At 33.4% G+C, this 18,911-nt stretch overlaps 1 protein-coding gene across 2 annotated transcripts; it reads right to left on the reverse strand.

Moving 5' to 3' along the window:
* Positions 1-3,974: 3,974 nt before the first annotated feature.
* Positions 3,975-17,044, reverse strand: LOC132717537 (zinc finger protein 532-like). Of its 2 annotated transcripts, none has more exons than XM_060701023.1 (4): positions 16,913-17,044; positions 11,965-12,305; positions 10,556-11,042; positions 3,975-9,189 (listed from the first exon to the last, which is right to left on the reverse strand). In XM_060701023.1, the coding sequence occupies exons 1-4, from the start codon at positions 16,922-16,924 to the stop codon at positions 4,504-4,506; spliced, it is 5,526 nt and encodes a 1,841-aa protein (XP_060557006.1). In that variant the 5' UTR covers positions 16,925-17,044; the 3' UTR covers positions 3,975-4,503. The 2 variants fall into 2 exon arrangements, with proteins under 2 accessions (XP_060557006.1, XP_060557007.1); XM_060701024.1 differs by lacking the exon at positions 16,913-17,044 and adding an exon at positions 13,523-13,620.
* Positions 17,045-18,911: the final 1,867 nt, after the last annotated feature.

Here is an 18,911-nt window from a genome sequence, read left to right on the forward strand (position 1 = left end):
AAAAAGTCTTGTTGTTTATTTAATTAAAGGTAATCAAACTTCTACGTTCATCGGGTGATTTTTATGCCCACATCTCTGTCAAAAGCTTTTGTGACGGGCGTATTTTGTGACAATGTTATCCTTGTTTTTATTTCTTAATGGATTGTCTTTATCATTCTTGGATACAACAACCCTTTGGACAAGACCTTCAAGTATACCACTCTGAACTTGACCTTGACTCATACATGACATTGACCTTTAACTGGTTCAATGAATTTAGTAATGAACCTAATCTCATTCAATATTGTCTTTATATTGAATCAAAATATTGTATGCAACTACCAAATCTACTATTAGAAAACGTGCTGGTTAAACGTATAATAAACTTATAAAAACTATAATAAAGTATTTGATTTTTGTCCAATTCCTCCTAAAGTAACTATAAATACCTCCGTCAAAACGTCTAAGTAGTTATTTCCATTAACATGAAAGTGATTTGATACTGATGGTGATATTGCCATCACAATCAAGCAAAGAACGGACTGCAAGTGTATAAACTGTTTAATTTATTCTTGTAAGTGTATGACCTACTTGTTAATCAACTTTTAATTTCTGCGCATGGTTTATCCGAATAGACTGTTTCATTGGCAAGCAAAGTCTATGACTAAATAACTTGTGTACAGGACCACATGTCATACATATACATGTATGTTTATCTACTCTCTTGACAATGTAATTTTAATATTAGCTGGACTATTTAAAGAATTGAGGAGCAATTCAAGCTGCAGTATTTTGGTCATTGTGACCACTTTGATTAAAGTTTTGAATCAACTTAATATCTTATCAACCATTCTAACACGACTTCATTGAACATAGAAGGACCGAAAGTTAGTGTTATTGTGCAATAAAATCACTGTTTAACATTCTATATTTAGACATGTGATGTAATCATTATACATGTGACATAACCATAAAATGTGACTCGCTGAAAATTAGTAAGGAAACAAATCAGGTGCAATTTAGCTTAATATCAGGTAAGATATCATTTATTTGTTCATGTGTTAGAATCGAAATAATATATCCAAATTGTTTGTTTTGTTTTGTTTGTTTGTTTCATTTTACGCCTTTTCCCCAACAGTATTTCAGTCATATAGGCGGATAGTTTCCTAACCATCGTTCCTGGAGAGTTACACCAGTTCTAGCTTACCTTCCTTCGTGCTTAACTACTAAAGCATCTCCCGGGGATCGAACCCACGCCAGCGAGGTAACTGGATTAGAAGTCATCGACTCTAACCCCTTGACCACGGAGGCGGTCAATAATATATCCAAATTGGTGATTTTATCACTTGATAAAATCACCGTTTGTCGTTCGGATGCGCATCATTCACTCGAGCTATGCCCTCTTGATATAATTCCTTACACTCGTACTTCAAACAGTGATTTCATTGAGCGATAAAATCACTATTTGGGATATATTATTTCTAAAACTAAAACTTAGTCATTAGCTGGCAACTTTTTAAAAGTTTATGCTTTTAGAATCATAATTTGAGTTCACTATTCAAGACCCATAATTAATTAATCAAGGATAACAGTGAACAAAGGACACTCTGCCATCACAAAAGCTAACCTCTCCGCACTTGGTGCTTAGGTGAGCTAAAAAAACAACTTCAAAATTTTAATGTATGCATATAATAGTTTATTATATATTATACATTTATACAAAGCTATCAAAATTGTTTCATAGTCAAAACTGAAATACATTCAAAAGCCAAAAATTAGCAGTTCATTTTCTTATTGATAAATGTGATCATTTTGTACTCTATTCTTAAATAATTATATGTAAAATCAAAGATACAAAATACATGTACTTGTCCATTGTGTTCAATTCTATACGATTAATAATTCTGTTTCTAAACATTATCCAAACAACAAAGTAACTTAAACTGTAAACATATATCATACAACATATCAGTAACTTTCTGAAAAAAGAAACTTATCAAAGTAATATTTATCCCGCCTTCACCCTGTTGTGTGTAATGGACTTGCCACACTATGACTTAGTTTATTTAAGTTTGAATGTGTTGGGAGGTACTACCTCACTGAAACAGTCTCCAATCTGTTCCTGGAACCAACCAGTACTAAGCGAGGAGTGTAATGAGATTCTAGCTTAAGGAAACAATTATAATGGCTTGTCCATGACGGGGTTTGAACCTACTAGGCCAGCAATACTTTGAATACTAGTCCAGCATGTAGACAGTCTTATTTTGTGAGGGGGGGGGGGGGGGGGGTTTAATAATATCTACCTACATTGAGCAGGAACAGCAAGTAGCTTGATGAGGCAGCATAGATAAGCATGCTTGAAAAAAATCTATATTAATTGCATAAATCAATTAACATTGCCGTCGCTTAGTAACAGTAATGACCTTGCCAGAATAAAATTGCTTTTTAATGTACCAAAGTACATTGCACTCAAACTGAAAACAGCCTACAATATAGAATATTGACATCAAAGTTACCGATCCGCGCAGTCTGATCAGGATCCATGCTGTTCGCTATCAGTTTCTCTACTTGTTATATGGTTTGTAAGCGAATAGCATGGATCCTGATCAGACTGTGCAGATGCGCAGGCTGGTCTGGATCCATGCTGGTCGCACACCCATTATGTTGGTTTTGTCATGGCGCGGCTCACTTATAGTTTAGCCAATTCATTACAAATGTTAGCATACAGAGACAAATACAATCATACAAAGTAAGCTATTAACAAATCTTATTATAAAACAATTCCTTAAAAAACTTTATTAACATTTATATACAAGATTTTTATTTACATTTTATCCTGATTTTTTTTCTAACTACAATGTATTTCTATGCATTAAAAAGTACAGGCAAATGGTCATTCTTTTGAAGTAGGAAAGGTTTTTACCTGTTAAAACTAATTGGGAATCAATACAGTAAAAACAACCTGAATATTGTATGACAATATACCATTACTGGGAAGACATGATGTTTTCTTAACATTATCAACAAGAGCTGTCCGTAAGACAGCGCGCTCGACTTTTTTATTGCTTGCCAATAAAAAAAGTTTTTGCAGTAAAAGGCAATACAAGAATCTCTGTATTTTTAAAGTGAACAATGGCCATGAGCATTAAGATATTTATATTATTTTATTATGACATAATTTATGGTAAAGTGAACAAGTGGATAGGAATGAATTTTTTTAGATTTTTTAAGTTTTTTAGTGCTTGCCTATAATACAAAACATTGACAGTTAAGGGCCATAATTCAAATAAAATCTTTGACAGAATTACCTTCTCCTGGACATGTTTGGGAATCATGATTGTAAACAAGTATTCCAACTTTCAAATTAATATCTCAAACAGTTCAGTCAAAAAGTGGACTGGTACTAAAAACTTAACCAAGATTCTAAGTCGATAAAAGGCCTTAATTTTAAAACAAATCCTTGACAGAGTTACCTTCTCTTGCGTACAGATGGGGGTAATGATGTGAAATAGCATTAAAAGTTTCAAAGCAATATCTCAAAGGGTTAAGGCAATAAGTGGATTTTACCCATATTCAATGTATTTTCTAAGTCAAAAAGGGGCATAATTCTGTCAAAAACCTTGACAGAGTTATGTCCTCTTGTCTGTTGATGAAGGTCGTGATGGTAAACAAGTATGGTCAGTTTCAAAGCAATACCTCCAATGGTTTTGAAATAAAGTGAGGTGGGACAAAAAACTTAACCAAGCTCAATACACTTTCTAAGTCAAAAAAGGGCCATAATTCTGTCAAAAACCTTGACAGAGTTATGTACTCTTGTCTGTAGATGGAGGTTATGATGGTGAACAAGTATGGTAAGTTTCAAAGCCATACTTGTAATACTTCTGAAATAAAGTGGGGTGGTACGAAAAACTTAACCAAGGTGTGACGCCAACGCCGACGCCGACGCCGGGGCGAGTAGGATAGCTCCCCTTTTCATAGAAAAGTCGAGCTAAAAAGTCATTAATTATACCGTCAATTTTGGAAAAAAAAGACAGTGACTTTAGTGAACCTAATAATAACCACTATTTCAACAATTTAACATCATTTCAACATTTTCACAGTATCTTTTCAATGCTTTCACATCATTTCAACTTCTTAACCTAATCATTTCCCCACTTTAGCATCATCATTTTAACACCTTCAAACATCATCATTTCAACACCTTTACATCATAATTTCCACACTTTAATATCATCATTTCAATTCCTTCACATCACCATTTAAACACCCCCATTCACATCGTCATTTCAACACCTTCATTCATATCAACATTTCAACACCTTTGCATCATCATTTCTTTCAACTCCTTCACATCATCATTTCAACACCTCCATTTACATCATCATTTCAACACCTTTATTCACATCATCATTCAATTCCTTCACATTATCATTTCAAGTTTCAAACATCATTTTCCGTAATAAATCTTGTATGCTACTGATTAAATTACAGCTTTAATGACTCTGCATAACAATTCAAACTTTTTTATGCATCTGCCATTGTTTCTTTTGAAACAGATTCGACATCCATTTCATTAGTATCATCTTCACCAGTATCCATTACATCTACATCTGAAGCTTCCGTGTCAGCAGTATTTGCATGAGAGTTACCTTTCATCGCATCAGCTGGTTTCAAGCGTTTAAGCTTAAGAACAAGTCCTTCTTGTTTTCCCTCATCCTGAGAACTACTGTACGTCACTTCATTTTCTACCTTTTTCACAGGCGAGATGTTTTGAGCTCTTCGACGTGACTTTTTTATAAATGCCATACCATGTGTTCTCATATGACTTTTGAGAACTTTTTCATTATCAAATGTCCGATAACAGACCTTACATTCCAGGGGATCACCACTTGCTTCTTCCTCCGATGATTCATCCATTTCTTCATGTTTGTCAGGCTCTGATACCCTGATGATATCAACATCCTTATCTTCCAGTGCAGTAGGTTCTTTTATCTCATTTTCTGCCATGTAAGAATCAAAATCTCTCACCTTGTGTACCATGAACACATGTTTCCTTAGTGATGGTAACACAGCGAAGCAAAGCCCACATTCAAAACACTGGTAAGTTTCCGCTGCCTTGTGATCTAGGATATGCAGTCTAAATTCAGACTTTACATTACATGTGAAAAGGCATTTTGCACATTTGAAATCGCTCTCTCCTTCAATTCTAAGTTTCTTCACTGAAGTTTCAGGAGATTCTGAAAGTTTACGTTTCAGATATTCAGGTGTAGTTTCTTTTAAAGTTTCAGGTAGGCCTGGTAATTGTGTAATAATTTTAGATTCATCAATAACTTTCATTCGATGTTTTACTTTCAAGTGTTTTATTAACTTTCCCCTCAGATTAAAAGCTTTTTCAATTTTACGGCTTTTACAAACACCACAATACAACAGCATACGTTTTCCTTCGTGATCAACCATCAGATGTTTTTTCAATGAGCTCTGGGACTCGTGCATCAGTCCACAAAGATGGCATGGATGTATTCCATGCTCAGATTTTATATGCTCTTCTTGTTTAGATTTCCTAGTGAAAACAGCATCGCATTTGTCGCACATAAAATATTCTACAGTTTCTTGCTTTGATTTCGATGACTTTGAACTTTCTTTTGGTGTCAGCTCTACTCCATCAACATATGACTTGGTTTCCTTTGTAGCACTATGCACTTTCTTCTGTTGATGCGTCTCAGATTTACTTTTTATCTTCCGATATTGAGCAGTACCTTCTTTCTTCTGGCCGCCATTTTGTTTCTCCTTCGGCATATCATTCATTGCTTTACAAGCTATCTCATGACTTCTCAGCTCATGGTAACTTTTAAACTCCTCCTTGTCACAAAATTTACAGATGAAAATCAAGTCATAATCTCTGTGGTCTTTTAAATGACTCTCTCTTTGAGCCTGGGACGCAAATATTGCTGAACAAGCATGGCAGGTTTTACTAACATTTGGTGGTAAATCTGTCGCTTCATGGTCCCTAGCACTACTAGCGATCTCCTTTCTTCCTTGAGGTTTGGTTTTGCTATGGACCTTGTTCTGCTCTGATCTATCCCCAACAATGACTGTGGTATTTCTGGCAGCCAAACAGGCATGGTTCTGGAACATATGTTCGCCAATACAGACAAGGCCACAGCTGTTACAAAACTTGACAACACTCTTAGTTGCCAAATGTGATCCCGATGAAGTATGAAACTTTAAAATGTGTCCTATATATGGAATTGCTCTTACTTTATCCTTTGAACAGAATGTACACCAGAACTGGCGGCGTACCGTAACATGTTTTGAGTAATGTTCTACGAGATCATTTCTCTTCATAAACATCTGACCACACTGTAGACAATGATAGTGAGTGTCAGGATATTTTTTACACTCATCTAAATGCTTATCAATATGTTGCACAAGAAATGACTTATCATCTATTAAGGTGTCACAAATATGGCACCTATAGATGATCTTATCAGACATACCAGGTGTTATCATCTGGTCAGAATTCTCAGGAAGTTTATGCTTCATTTCATAATGTGACTCCAAACTCTTGAGAGACTTCAATGCCATTGGGCATAAACCACACTTGTAATAATGTTCTAGACGTGTGTTCAAATGATTCCTCAAACCTTCAAAATTCTGGAACACTTTCAGACATTTTGTACATTTAAATGCTGGTAGGCGGGACAAATGGAAGCAAACATTTTTCAAATGAAGGGCCATGGTATTGAATAGGCCATTAACATTGGTCAAGTTAAAATCTCTAGCAAAGTGTTTCCCGCATTCGGGACAAGACAGAGTTTTCAAAAAACTCCACTGTGCAATAGACAAGGACTTGTTACATTTCACGTCATCAAGTAGATGTAATTTCTTATGAGCCTGTAATGCACACTTACTATTGACATATAATGGACACTCATCACAGAAATGGTGGTCGGATTTAACTCCCTTCAGATGATCTTCTAGCTTTTTCAAGCTGACGAATACAGTACTACACTCTAAACACTGAGAGCAAGAAATTGCAGCCAAATCACTACCAGCTATCGAAACTTGTGCAGCTACATTTTCTTCTTTATACCACTCAAATGGCTTATCAGCACTGATTGCATCAAAATTCGTCACTATCTCAATTGAATCAGACTTTATGTGAATTGGCACAGCCTGGGTTTTTTCAATATTTAAATGGGACCTGAGGTGATTCAGTAACTGACATTTGTTTGTGAACTTAATTTTTGTCACACATTTTTCACATTTATAGAAAATGTTCATACTGCATCGTCCTAAATGTTGTCTTAAGCTTTTCTCAAAATGGAAACTGTCTCCACATTCGTAGCAAGGATAAACCTTTGAACTCTGAATGGATGCCAAATGATCTGGTATTGGGTTAGGTTTAAATGTCGGAATAGGATTTTTGCGAGCTATCAAATCTGTAATTCTTGCAACCCCTACAGAATGAATATTTATTGTGGAAAGATTCTTATGGTTGGATTCCTTTGTCTTATCTTTAGGTGCTGCCGTAGACTTTGTTCCGGTTAGAATATTTCCGTTTTGAACTGGTGCTGGTGCGGCACTTCTAGGAGCTAAATTCCTCAATGTCACAATAGCAGCAGTATTTCCTGCGGAAATGTTGACATTTGGAACTGACTGAACTTTTGGACTAGGTTTTGTTACGCAAGTTGTAAGTGGATACCGAATTAAAGAAACAGGAGCAGAACTTACTAAAGACACAGCTGCAATGGCTGGAGAAACAATTGGTGGAACTTTAGATATCACCAATTTCTGAGAGCTAAGTGGTCTACCTGATTTTTGAAGGCCAGAAATACCATGACTCACTACTTGACCTTTGTGAATAACTGAATTTCCTGATATCATAGTCATTGCATTTGGTTTGAGAGAAGCGAAGGTGGGTTTATGTGTTTGTGGAATATTCCCAGCACCCTGTATTACACCATATACCCCATCATCTGGTGGTTCATCTTTCACTGTAATGTTTGGCTGTAAATTATCTTTCATGGAAAATGTATTTGATATGATTGGCAGTGATTCAGGCACTGATGAAGATTCTGACTGATTCACTGCTGTTATATCACCTGATTCACCTACAGTTCTTTCAGTCATAATGGCTGAAGAAGTAGCACTACTTTCACTCAAAGGTGACATATTTTCTGCTGATTCAACATGCTCTGTTATTCGTCTTACAGAATTTGGAGATTTTCTTTTGCTCCTGGAGCTGGCAGAGGAATGAGGTCTTTCTGCTGATGTAATATCTTTAATAACCTCTTCTGAAGGCTTGACTTTCGGACCTTGGTTTTCATCTAAATTATCCATATTTTCTGTCCCCGATTTTTCTTTACTAATACTTTCATTTTTGTCATTGAAATCATTGATTCCACTATTATCTGTCAGTGATCTTACATCAATTATCATCAAATTATCTTCAACATCATCATCAGTGCCACATGATATTTTATCAACCTCAGTCACTTCTTTCTCTTTATCATTCCCCTGAACAGTCTTAATCTCACGTATTGTTTCATTAGAATTCTTTTCACAATCAGCACTTATGCCATCCCCAGCATCTTTCTCACCGACGGGTTTTGATTCCTTATTTTGCTGTTCAACTGCAGACTGGTCCTTCACGCCAGTATCTAAATGATCACTGACCTTTTTCTTTCCTTGATTGTCTTCTGTGTGAACTTCATCTGTAATATCCATCAATTCAATATTTTCCGTATCAAGTTCCTTGTCTGTATCCACTTTGCTTTCAGTAACAGAACTAACATTAGGTAAAATAACATTTCCAGATGGATCTGTCACAGCTTTGTCCTCAAAAACTGCACTTTGATTTTCTTTATTTACAAGAATAACATCTTTATCATTAGAACTGATCTTTTGCGTGACTTTGGAACTATCAGATTCAACCATTTGTGTGTTTGGTTCAATTTCATTGTTTAAAGGCATTTGATTACTTATTTCATCAACCTGTTTTGTCTTTATACTTAAAACATTGTCACTTTCACTTTTTGCAGACACTTCTTCACCAGTGGGAATTTCAGTCTCTTGATCAGGGATATTTACTGGTTGATTGTTTTCTTTTCTAATATGTGACCCATTCATATTAGTCTCTCCAACATCTTCGCTGTCAAGCACATTTTGTTGCTGCATCATCTCACATTCTTTGTTTGGTACAACTCCCTGAAAAAGTCCAAGCAAGACTTCTTTCTTTTTTATGTTTATAAATATACATTTGTGATTATAAACTCTATAAAAGTTGAAAGTTATAATGTTGTTCATAGAAAATATTACAAAATGTATCACTAAAGGCCATAAATGCTCCCCATTAGTGCATTTGTTAATATTCAACAATTCAAAATACACTGCAAAATGTAAAAACAATATCTATTATCTACCTTCACTGACCTTGAGTTAGGGCAACCAAACATGGAAGATACATGTATCAGTCAACAGATAAAGGCTGTAAGAGCAGAACTGTAAAAATCTATAAGTAAGTACTTTTGTCCTTTACCTCATTGCCAACAATATAACAACACTCATTTATTTTATACATACACTGTACATATTATACAGTATAGTTTTCTGACATATTGAACTTCAAATTGCAAACTTACATTACCTGATCTTGATACTTATGAAAGTAGATCTAACTAGAGCTATCACTTAAGGTGATTCATACCCCAACCAGCCACCTTAACCTTTTGAAAAATATATGTGGTATAAAGCAAAATTTGAACTTGACCTACACTTCATGATGTTTCATATGTGTACCAATAATTATAACAATTAAATGCCTATCTTCCAGAAACCATGTTTTTAGTAACAATGACCTTGAACCTAGGGGTTCAACAATAATCCCAAGCAAGGTCTCTTCATAAGCTTGCTAAATGCCAAGTTTTATTACAATATTTCATTCCTAACTCTAGTTATGAAAACCATTTCTTTTTTTAAGTAACAGTGACATTGACCTTGACCCAAGGATGTCCAAAAGCATTCTAAGCCAGATCTAAACATATGCTTGTTTTATACCTTTTTGAAAACAATATTTCATTCCTAACTCTAGTTATTGTCCAGAAACCATTTCTCTTTTTTAAGTAATAGTGACATTGACCTTGACCTAGGGATGTCCAAAAGCAATCTAAGCCAGATCTCGACATATGCTTGTTTTTATACCTTTTTGAAAACAATATTTCATTCCTAACTCTAGTTATTGTCCAGAAACCATTTTTCTATTTTAGTAACAGTGGCCTTGACCCGTTGACCCTAGGGCATCCAAAAGCAATCCCATCCACATAAGATTGCTATAAACAAAGTTTTATTATAATATACATTCCAAATTCTAGTCATCATCCTGAAACCATGAAGTGGACCGTGATCAACTGAGAAGCACACTCCTATATACACCCTAAACTTCATTTGTGGGGGTATAATAACTTTCTTTAAATTGAAGATAAAACATTACATGTATATGTATTGTAAAGACAATAACATTTGAAAAACTAAATAATCTTTATGAAATTTCTTCCTTGATATTATATATACAGACCTTCCGTTTTTCTGCAACATCATTCTTATGACTTTCATTACATTGTAAGGCTTCACTTTCAATGCTGCCAGTCATATCTTCTACCCTGACATCATCCGCTTTATCATCTTCTCCTTGTGCATTAGATACAACATTCATGACCGCAGGTTGAAAAGTGGTATCATCATTGTTTTCACTCTCAATAGATGGCATGTCAGTTACTATGGAAACACCATCAGTTCTGTTATTAACGTTACATTGGCCCACATCTTCAGTATTACTTTCTGCTGTTTTTAATGGAACAGAACTATCATCCTTAACTTTTACACCTTCATCTTGGCCGCCTGTTTTTAATTCTTTAGCAACTGGAATATTTAATTTTTCTTCTTGTTCAAAACTTTCGGAATCTGGTAATGTCAGAGACGACAGTTTGTCCCTCATCGATGCTTCAGTTTCACCTATTAGCACTCTAAATTCTTCGAATGTTTTAGTTGGACTGTCCATTTCCCTACAAATATACAATTATAGATAAGGTAATTGGTGATGAATTGGCATTTAGTTAGAATCAAACTGTTAATCAGTTTGCTTGATTTGAATGTATTAATATGATGATTAGCACTAAAAAAAATCTGAAAGGAAATACCAAAATATCAAAATTTGAATACATATTGTTTTACTGGGATGCATCCATGTTTCTGGATAATACAGCATCAACTTGTACCTGTGATTGGGTATGTGTGGCCCACACAGCGGTCTTGAAAGTTGTCTTTGACCCTCTAATACTCTAATATTAGCTTTTGGTATCTAGCTTATTCATGCACAAAACATCCAATTATTTGTAATTAGTGAGACAACATTATGCCCTTCATAGTAAGGGCAAGGTTTTTTATTGGGTTTTTAGCATTTTTTATCGCTCAACAACATGACTATTTGTTGTTCTGATAAGCATCATTATACGACTTGGGTTATGCCCCCTCATGATATAATTCCTTGCATCCGAATGCCAAACAGTGATGTTATTGAGCGATAAAATCACTGTTTTGGATACCGGTATATTATTTCTTAATTTCACCATGGACAAGGCATGTTTAATTAGATAGGCTTTTATTTTTAATGTTTCAATGATATTATACTGCACCATTGTATATTTCCTTCTCATTGGATAGTCATAACATTCATATGAACTATATAAAGTGCTGCTGTCCATTTATGAATAATTTCATTTTTTCTCCAATAAGGGATGTCTGTTGTATTGTAGATTGGTTCAAAAGATTCTTGAAAGGTTATATGGCCCTATATAAATGGTTGTTAGCAATATAACCCTCATCTAGCAGCTTAGGGTTATATTATGCAAAGAACTATTCAAATATGGCCATATAACTTTTTCAAAATCTTTTTAATTAGTAATAATATTATGTTGATTAGCTTACACTGATTCACTTGTATCCGTATGCTCCTTTTGAGGTGATGTAGACTGGTCCCCTAATTTGCTAGTATCTGCCTGATGTCCAGCATCTAAACTGCTTGCAGGCATTCTAGCCTGATCTGCAACCTTTTCTGGTGTGATTTCCATCTCACACTGGCCTATTAAATCTAAACTGTGCATCTGTGATTGGCTAGCTACATCAACAATGCATATATCTGTCACAGACTGGTTTGGTTCATTATTGCTGCTGGCAGTATTTATTCCAGACTGATCATCAAGTGTACAGACTGATGCCAGACTGTTATCTCCTGACTTGTTGCTTATCTGGGTAATATCAGCCATTTTCTGAAGAGAGAAGAAAAAACCCAATATTACAGCTGCATTAATGTTGTATTTCTATATGAAAGAAGAACAGTCTGAGAACAAAGCACTGGATCACCTAAATAAATACTCAGACACAGTAAAAAGACTAAACAATGTAAAAAATTAATTATGATATATTTCTGTAACAATGAAAGCACTAAAATGTCTAACCTGGTAACATGCATTAGTGACCATGTCAATAAAAGTGACAGTAATTTCTTGTTAAAAAGAAAGATAAATGAAGTCACTTAAAATTGTGTAATTAAAACTTATTTCTCATCATAACAAGATTGAGGCATTGACAAATAGCATACTTTTTTACTACAAGGTCATATTAATTCATAAACTTCTCTCCACATTTAAAATAAGTTATGCATACCTTCAATCTAAATAATAGCTGAATCAATGAAAATTTCTTGATGCATATTTTACATCAAATATAAAGTTTTTGCACAACAATAAATAGGCTATTGAGATAACCTCACCAATACATGTAAATTTAAATTAGCAAAACTTTCACAATATACATTTGCATTAAAAAAATTGTGGCCCTAAATCTTATCAATCATTTAACAGCTACATTCTATTAAAGATTAATGTATTCCTAATATTTCCTTATCAAAAATTTCTAAAATTGCAATGTTTACATGTTACAAGATGAACGAGCTTGCCATTATGAATGAAATGATGTTCGGGTAATAAAATATATAAGCTCAAATAACAACTGCAAATATATGTAAAATATATGGAAACATATTAAATCAAAAATATTAATTAATTAAGGTAATAGTTTAAGTTTTCAACATAATCAGTTTGTTAGCATGTGATTATCATATTTTTAGTCATACATACTTTACATAATATGAAGAATATGTGATTTAGTTCAATCAAACTCAATCTCATTAAAATCATATCCTGTGGAAATGTCGCTCCACTACCCTCACTAGGTAGAGTAAAGGATCGAAAACAATGATCTGATTTTAATGAGATTGAATAAAAATGACTATTTTAATAAGCTTATAATTATAATAAATACATGTACAATAACGATAAAGAAAAATATGTTATATATATTTCAAAAACAGTATCTCAGACAATCAACTTCCTTTCAAGCCTCAATTTTGTATTTAATTTATCAGAAGCACAGAGAAAAAAATTAATCATAAGTTAACTATCAGGTAACTTGGCTGTAACATCACATTCAATCCAATATGAGCAAAAAACAAAACATCTCAGAATAAATGGTGAAGACCCCTGTCGATATAATTTTACATTCCTCTTACAGCCCCATTAGCAACCAACATACTTTTATGTAAACAACTCTTTCTCTGTTCAAAATGACTGAAAATATAACACACTGTGTAGAGAGCTGCAGATGTGTAATCTACAGATGTTTAATTTGTAAACCTTTCACATACAATGTCTGTATCATGACTTACACTGCATAAACATTTAAACAACCAATAACACGCTACATATGTTCACTATAAATTTTGCTGCAATACATCAAAATAATTACCCTTAAACCTTGTGGGTTTTCTTATTTAACAAAGAAATAACGTAACACGGTAATAAAAAGTTCATAATTATAATAATGGGTGAGTCACTGACCTAATTATTAACCTTGTTCTATCATCTCTGTCAGTCAGTTTACTGTAATGTTGAAGTTCACTTTTAGGGCTTTTGTATACCAGAAATAGAAAAGAATGATGCCTTAACTTGTTTATTTCTTATAATTTCCTACTAAATAAATAATATGGATATTATGTGATTTTCCCATCTGACAGCTTGTATAGTGACTCTTCACTTCAATAAACTTCCAAAATTATCAGGCGAATTGACACCTTTCATCTGATTGCAACAATGCAATACTTGTGAATCTCTTTAACCTGTTTAACCTGATAAACTTGTACAGACTCAATCAAACCGAGTCTGCAATTTTCATGTAATTTTGCTGTTTTTAATGCTTCCAAGGGATCAATTTTTCTGGATATTTGCTCTTGATTGTTTTTTTTTCTTTTTAAACAAATTCCAGCAATCAGAAGGGTCATTTTAACAGCAGACGAAATTTTGCTGGCAGCTCCTATTTGCTCCAAAGCCAAGCATAATGACTGGTTAATATTTTTTAGTTTAATCGATTTTTTTTTTTAAATAATGCATAAATTCAAAACAAAGAGTTTAAAATTTGGATCATGATCCAGAAATAGTGATAAAAAGAAGAAATAACCAACATAATTATGTACCTAATAGTAACCCAACACTATTGAATTACATAAAGTATTTTGAAGGCCTTTTTGAATTCTTCACTAGGTGGTCTGTGAAGCTACCTAGCAAAAGAAATCAATTGTACTACCAGAATTACCCTGTACTCATAATGACAATTAATTACTTAAATTTATTCAGTAAAATTTTAAAAGAGTACTGTACACTGACAAAACTGGCACATTTATAGTGAAAAACATCACGAGGTATTTTTACAAATGACTCAGTCACACTTCATATTGACACTGTCAAAGATTCCAGTAATTGGGTCAAATACCACTAATAGTTCAGTGACTACAAAAAAAGAAGACCTTTTCATGATTTCTTTTTTTTTAATTTTATTTTGATGAATTACCAAGTCAGTGTAAGGACATTACACTTGGTAAATATTTTCAGATTTCAGAAATGTATTGATTGTCTGGAGCGTGGCAGCATCAAATTTGTAGAAAAGGTTTTTTTGAGAATAATGCTCAAAATGAAGCAGTTGTTTTACTATTATACCACTGTATTGAGAACAATGTACAGTATCATACAAAAAGATGCAATATTTTTCAAAACATTCTTGCAGATGGCTCAAAACATGAAATGATATTTACATATAGCAATGCATTAAAATTGCATAGTTATCATAATTCTATTGGAAGAATTAATTGTATTGATATTTAATTATCAGATTTGTTTATTTTCAAATGAAGAAGACATCATAAAAGTATTTATTGTAACAAAATTTAAATTGCTGATAGTGGCATTTTATTCAAAATGCATATCAAGCAACACAAACTTGTTCATGTTTTCTGCTGCAAGATCTTGATGTTATTGGTGTCTCTAAAAGCTATATGCCTCCATATGAGCCAAAATATTTAAATAACATAAAACCTGAGAAAAATGTACAAAGATTTTAAGAAGATCGTGTACTCAGATTAAAGTTATAACTTACATTATACATGTATGCTTGATTGATGATTGATTTTTTCAGTATTTATTATCATATTAATTGACTGCATTACTAACACAATACAGGGTATTTCTAGTATTTTGACCTGATCTTGATAATCTGTATGGGTTGGGGGTGTCCGTGGCCAAGTGGTTAAGGTCGTTGACTTCAAACTACTTGCCCCTCACAGTTGTGAGTTCGAATCCCAATTCTATCTATAATCAACTATTTTGTGCAACAAACATATTTTTTGTGATGTCGTAACAACAAAACAAGACAACCTGGCGCGCTGATTTCAAACAACAACAATAAGAACAATAAATTTAAATAAAAATAAAATGACTGCAGAAGACTGACTTGTTCTCTTATTTGTACAGCCTTATGCAGGTAAATTTAAAAGGAATACAGTTCAGTCATTTTAAAAAAAATTCTATATGTTTAAAGTGAGCAATTTTTGGTGTGTTTATTTCTTTAGAGCAATTAGCGTTTTCAGGTACCAACGAATACTTTTTTTTTACATTGATGGGTTACTGTCTATATACCAAAAGATGCTGCATGGGCCTACAAGTTGTATTAGTGCTTTGAACCACAATATCCACAACAGCATTAATAGATTGGTTTAATTGTGCAATTTGAATTACACTGAAATTAGTGTCCAGCTTTATTTGTCATGCGACGAAAACATTGTATTTTTTATAAATTTTGTGTTTTTATTTTCATAGAAGAACAGAATTAAGTTAAAACTATATCAAATTCCATTCAAAGTTGCTCTTTATTTTTCATAGTGCTTCATAGAATTGGTTCGTAAAAATATCATGACATTATAAATTGAATATATTAATGAAGCCAAGTAAGGCTGGACACTAAGTATGTTAGTATTCATCCGTAGCTGATAATTGGACAGTAATTATATGACAGCAATTTAGAACCATTCTCCAGTAGTTGACAATGGCCCGTCAAAGTTTCTAATTTCTGTAGAACAGTACGGATGAACACTAACATGTACATAAAAATAGTCGTTATCATACATTACACAATATATAAAATTTAGTGCGTTTAAATTCAAGTAGACTGCATGGTCTCGCGCAATTTCCTGAAAATAGAAATATATAAACGAAGAAAACCGTTAATATAGCGCAATTTAAAAAACATCTATCAAGTACACAAGATAAAGTTTTAACCCAAATTCCAATCTGGTATAAACACTATAGACATATTTGACTATATGCAAGGGAGATAACCCCAGTAATAGATTTATATGCCACAACCTTATCTTCTGTACATCTTCTTACTGCACATGCTATGCATATACAAATTAGTAGAAGTAAAAGTATAGAGTTAAAAGCAACAAAAAAGAAAATAAGTTGAAAACATGCTAATTATTTAAGTATACCTTAGTAAACATTATTAACAATCGATACACACGCTTGTGCCATTATTATTTCTGTCTTCCCACAATTCATTATTTACAAGATGGCCGCGCCCATGATTGTCTAGTTTTCAAGTAGATAATATGTTTATTATTACAGCGAAGTAATTGTTGTCAGCAATCAAGAAACTATAAGGTAGATTTATTTAAAAAATATGTAAAATTAAGTTTGTTGTACATGATATGTTTACACTGTTCAAAATGTCAGGAAACGATGTTGAAGACCTTTTCCTGTATACACTTTTCGGATAGAACAATTTTTCGGATACAGCTATGTGTAGTATAGCCAATAACTTGTAATAAGGAAACCATAGTGATATGATAGCACAATACTTTATTGTTTTATGTTAAAGAAAAAGTAATCATAAATTTTTCAAAACAACTACATGTATTCAAAACAAAATTAGTTTGTAAAATACTAAAAAGATAAACCAGAATATAGTAAATTTATGAAAATACAGACTGCATTTATAAAAATGTCTTGTCTCTAGCTTATGATTTGGTGACCATGTACCCGTTCAACAGGTACATTGCTTTCACTGATTTACAGTTTCCGAACTAGCAGATGACGTACAGGCTATTCTTAGTAGACAGGGCATTTTTTGTCAAAATTGTGAATGGGCCTGGACCTGTTCATTTTGTGAAAAAAGCGAGATTTGTCATAAAATTGTGAGAAAAAAAATTACATATTATTTAGCAACATAATGAAACCGGAAAATCTGCTTCAAGTCCGTACTTTAACCCGCTTAATTAACATGTGTAAAACCATTTAACTTGATTAAAACTATTTCTGTGTTCTTGAAATTGGCGTATTTAATCATGTTTTACCGGAAGGTTAACAATGTATTTCAAAGACAAAGTCCCCTGAATATTTTGTGAAATTTCTTTTGAAATTGTGAAATTTTTTCCGCCTCTTTGTGAAAAAAAAGTGCAATTTTGAATTGTGAAGGGGCCTTATAACAGCCCCTGTTATAGAAGGAAAAAAAAGCTCTGGTAGAACTGCAAGGAAAGATTATTATTAAACCAGTTCAGTTGCATAGCTCACTGTATAAATTGTATGTAAAATGGTCTGACAAATGCTTCCATACTTTGAAGTTTATTCAAGCCACTCATGAAATATGTAAATGCAGGTACCTAAATTTATTTAAGCATCAAATTATTTTTCAAAAGCACATAAATGGATTCCAGTATGAAAATTATAGAAACAAAATTAACCCATTACGTTATATACACGCCTTTTAACGCCTTTTTCACCCCCCCCCCTTTTTGTTGTCTCAAAGGGTGAAAAAATGCCTTATTTAGGCCCCCAACACTTGTTTTTGTTTGAGAAATGTTGTTATAAAAAGTGACCTCTTTTTCGGAGCGGCCCCCCAACCAAAAGATACATCAGGGGGTTGCCAGAAGGGGGATGGTTTGAAGGGGGGCGGAGTCCCCCTCATTGCCAAGAAAATTTTGGACTTGTGAGAGGCTATAAATGACCCCAGATTGATCATAAGGTAACGTGTAACCAACGCTGAAAAGCATTTGACTCTATCTCAATCCATTGAGAAGTTGCAGCACTTTGTAATCAATTTTGATGGAAAAAATCAACAAAAAATAGTGATTTTTGGCAATTTTGAGATGACCCCTCATTGCCATGGTAACAGAAAATTTAAGCCTGAGCATGTTGTTGCAAGGGCAATGGTCCAGTCAACATTTGTGCCAAGTTTGATAAGTGTTGAAGCAGTTTTTATTGTATTATAGCAATTTGAACTTGTAACGGGAGACTTTTCAATGAAAACAGCTATTTTTCACAAAATGCTCATGAAGTAAATGGTTAATGACCTGTTCAAACACAATTATTATTAGAAGGTACATGATTATTTAGCAAGATGTTTAGTAAAATATATAAAAGATATTTTGTGAACATGAACAGTAAGCATCATGTACTGTAACCCAATTTATATTCGCGAATACAAATTTT

The sequence above is a fragment of the Ruditapes philippinarum genome, unplaced genomic scaffold, assembly GCF_026571515.1.
Source record: "Ruditapes philippinarum isolate M1 unplaced genomic scaffold, ASM2657151v2 ctg5683_1_1_1_1, whole genome shotgun sequence".
Taxonomy (NCBI): domain Eukaryota; kingdom Metazoa; phylum Mollusca; class Bivalvia; order Venerida; family Veneridae; genus Ruditapes; species Ruditapes philippinarum.

Coding starts and splice junctions, on each gene's coding strand:
- LOC132717537 (XM_060701023.1), bottom strand. Junction 11,043..11,964: donor ACGGATACAAGTGAATCAGT/GTAAGCTAATCA, acceptor GTATATTTGTAG/GGAAATGGACAGTCCAACTA. Junction 9,190..10,555: donor ATGTTGCAGAAAAACGGAAG/GTCTGTATATAT, acceptor GGACTTTTTCAG/GGAGTTGTACCAAACAAAGA.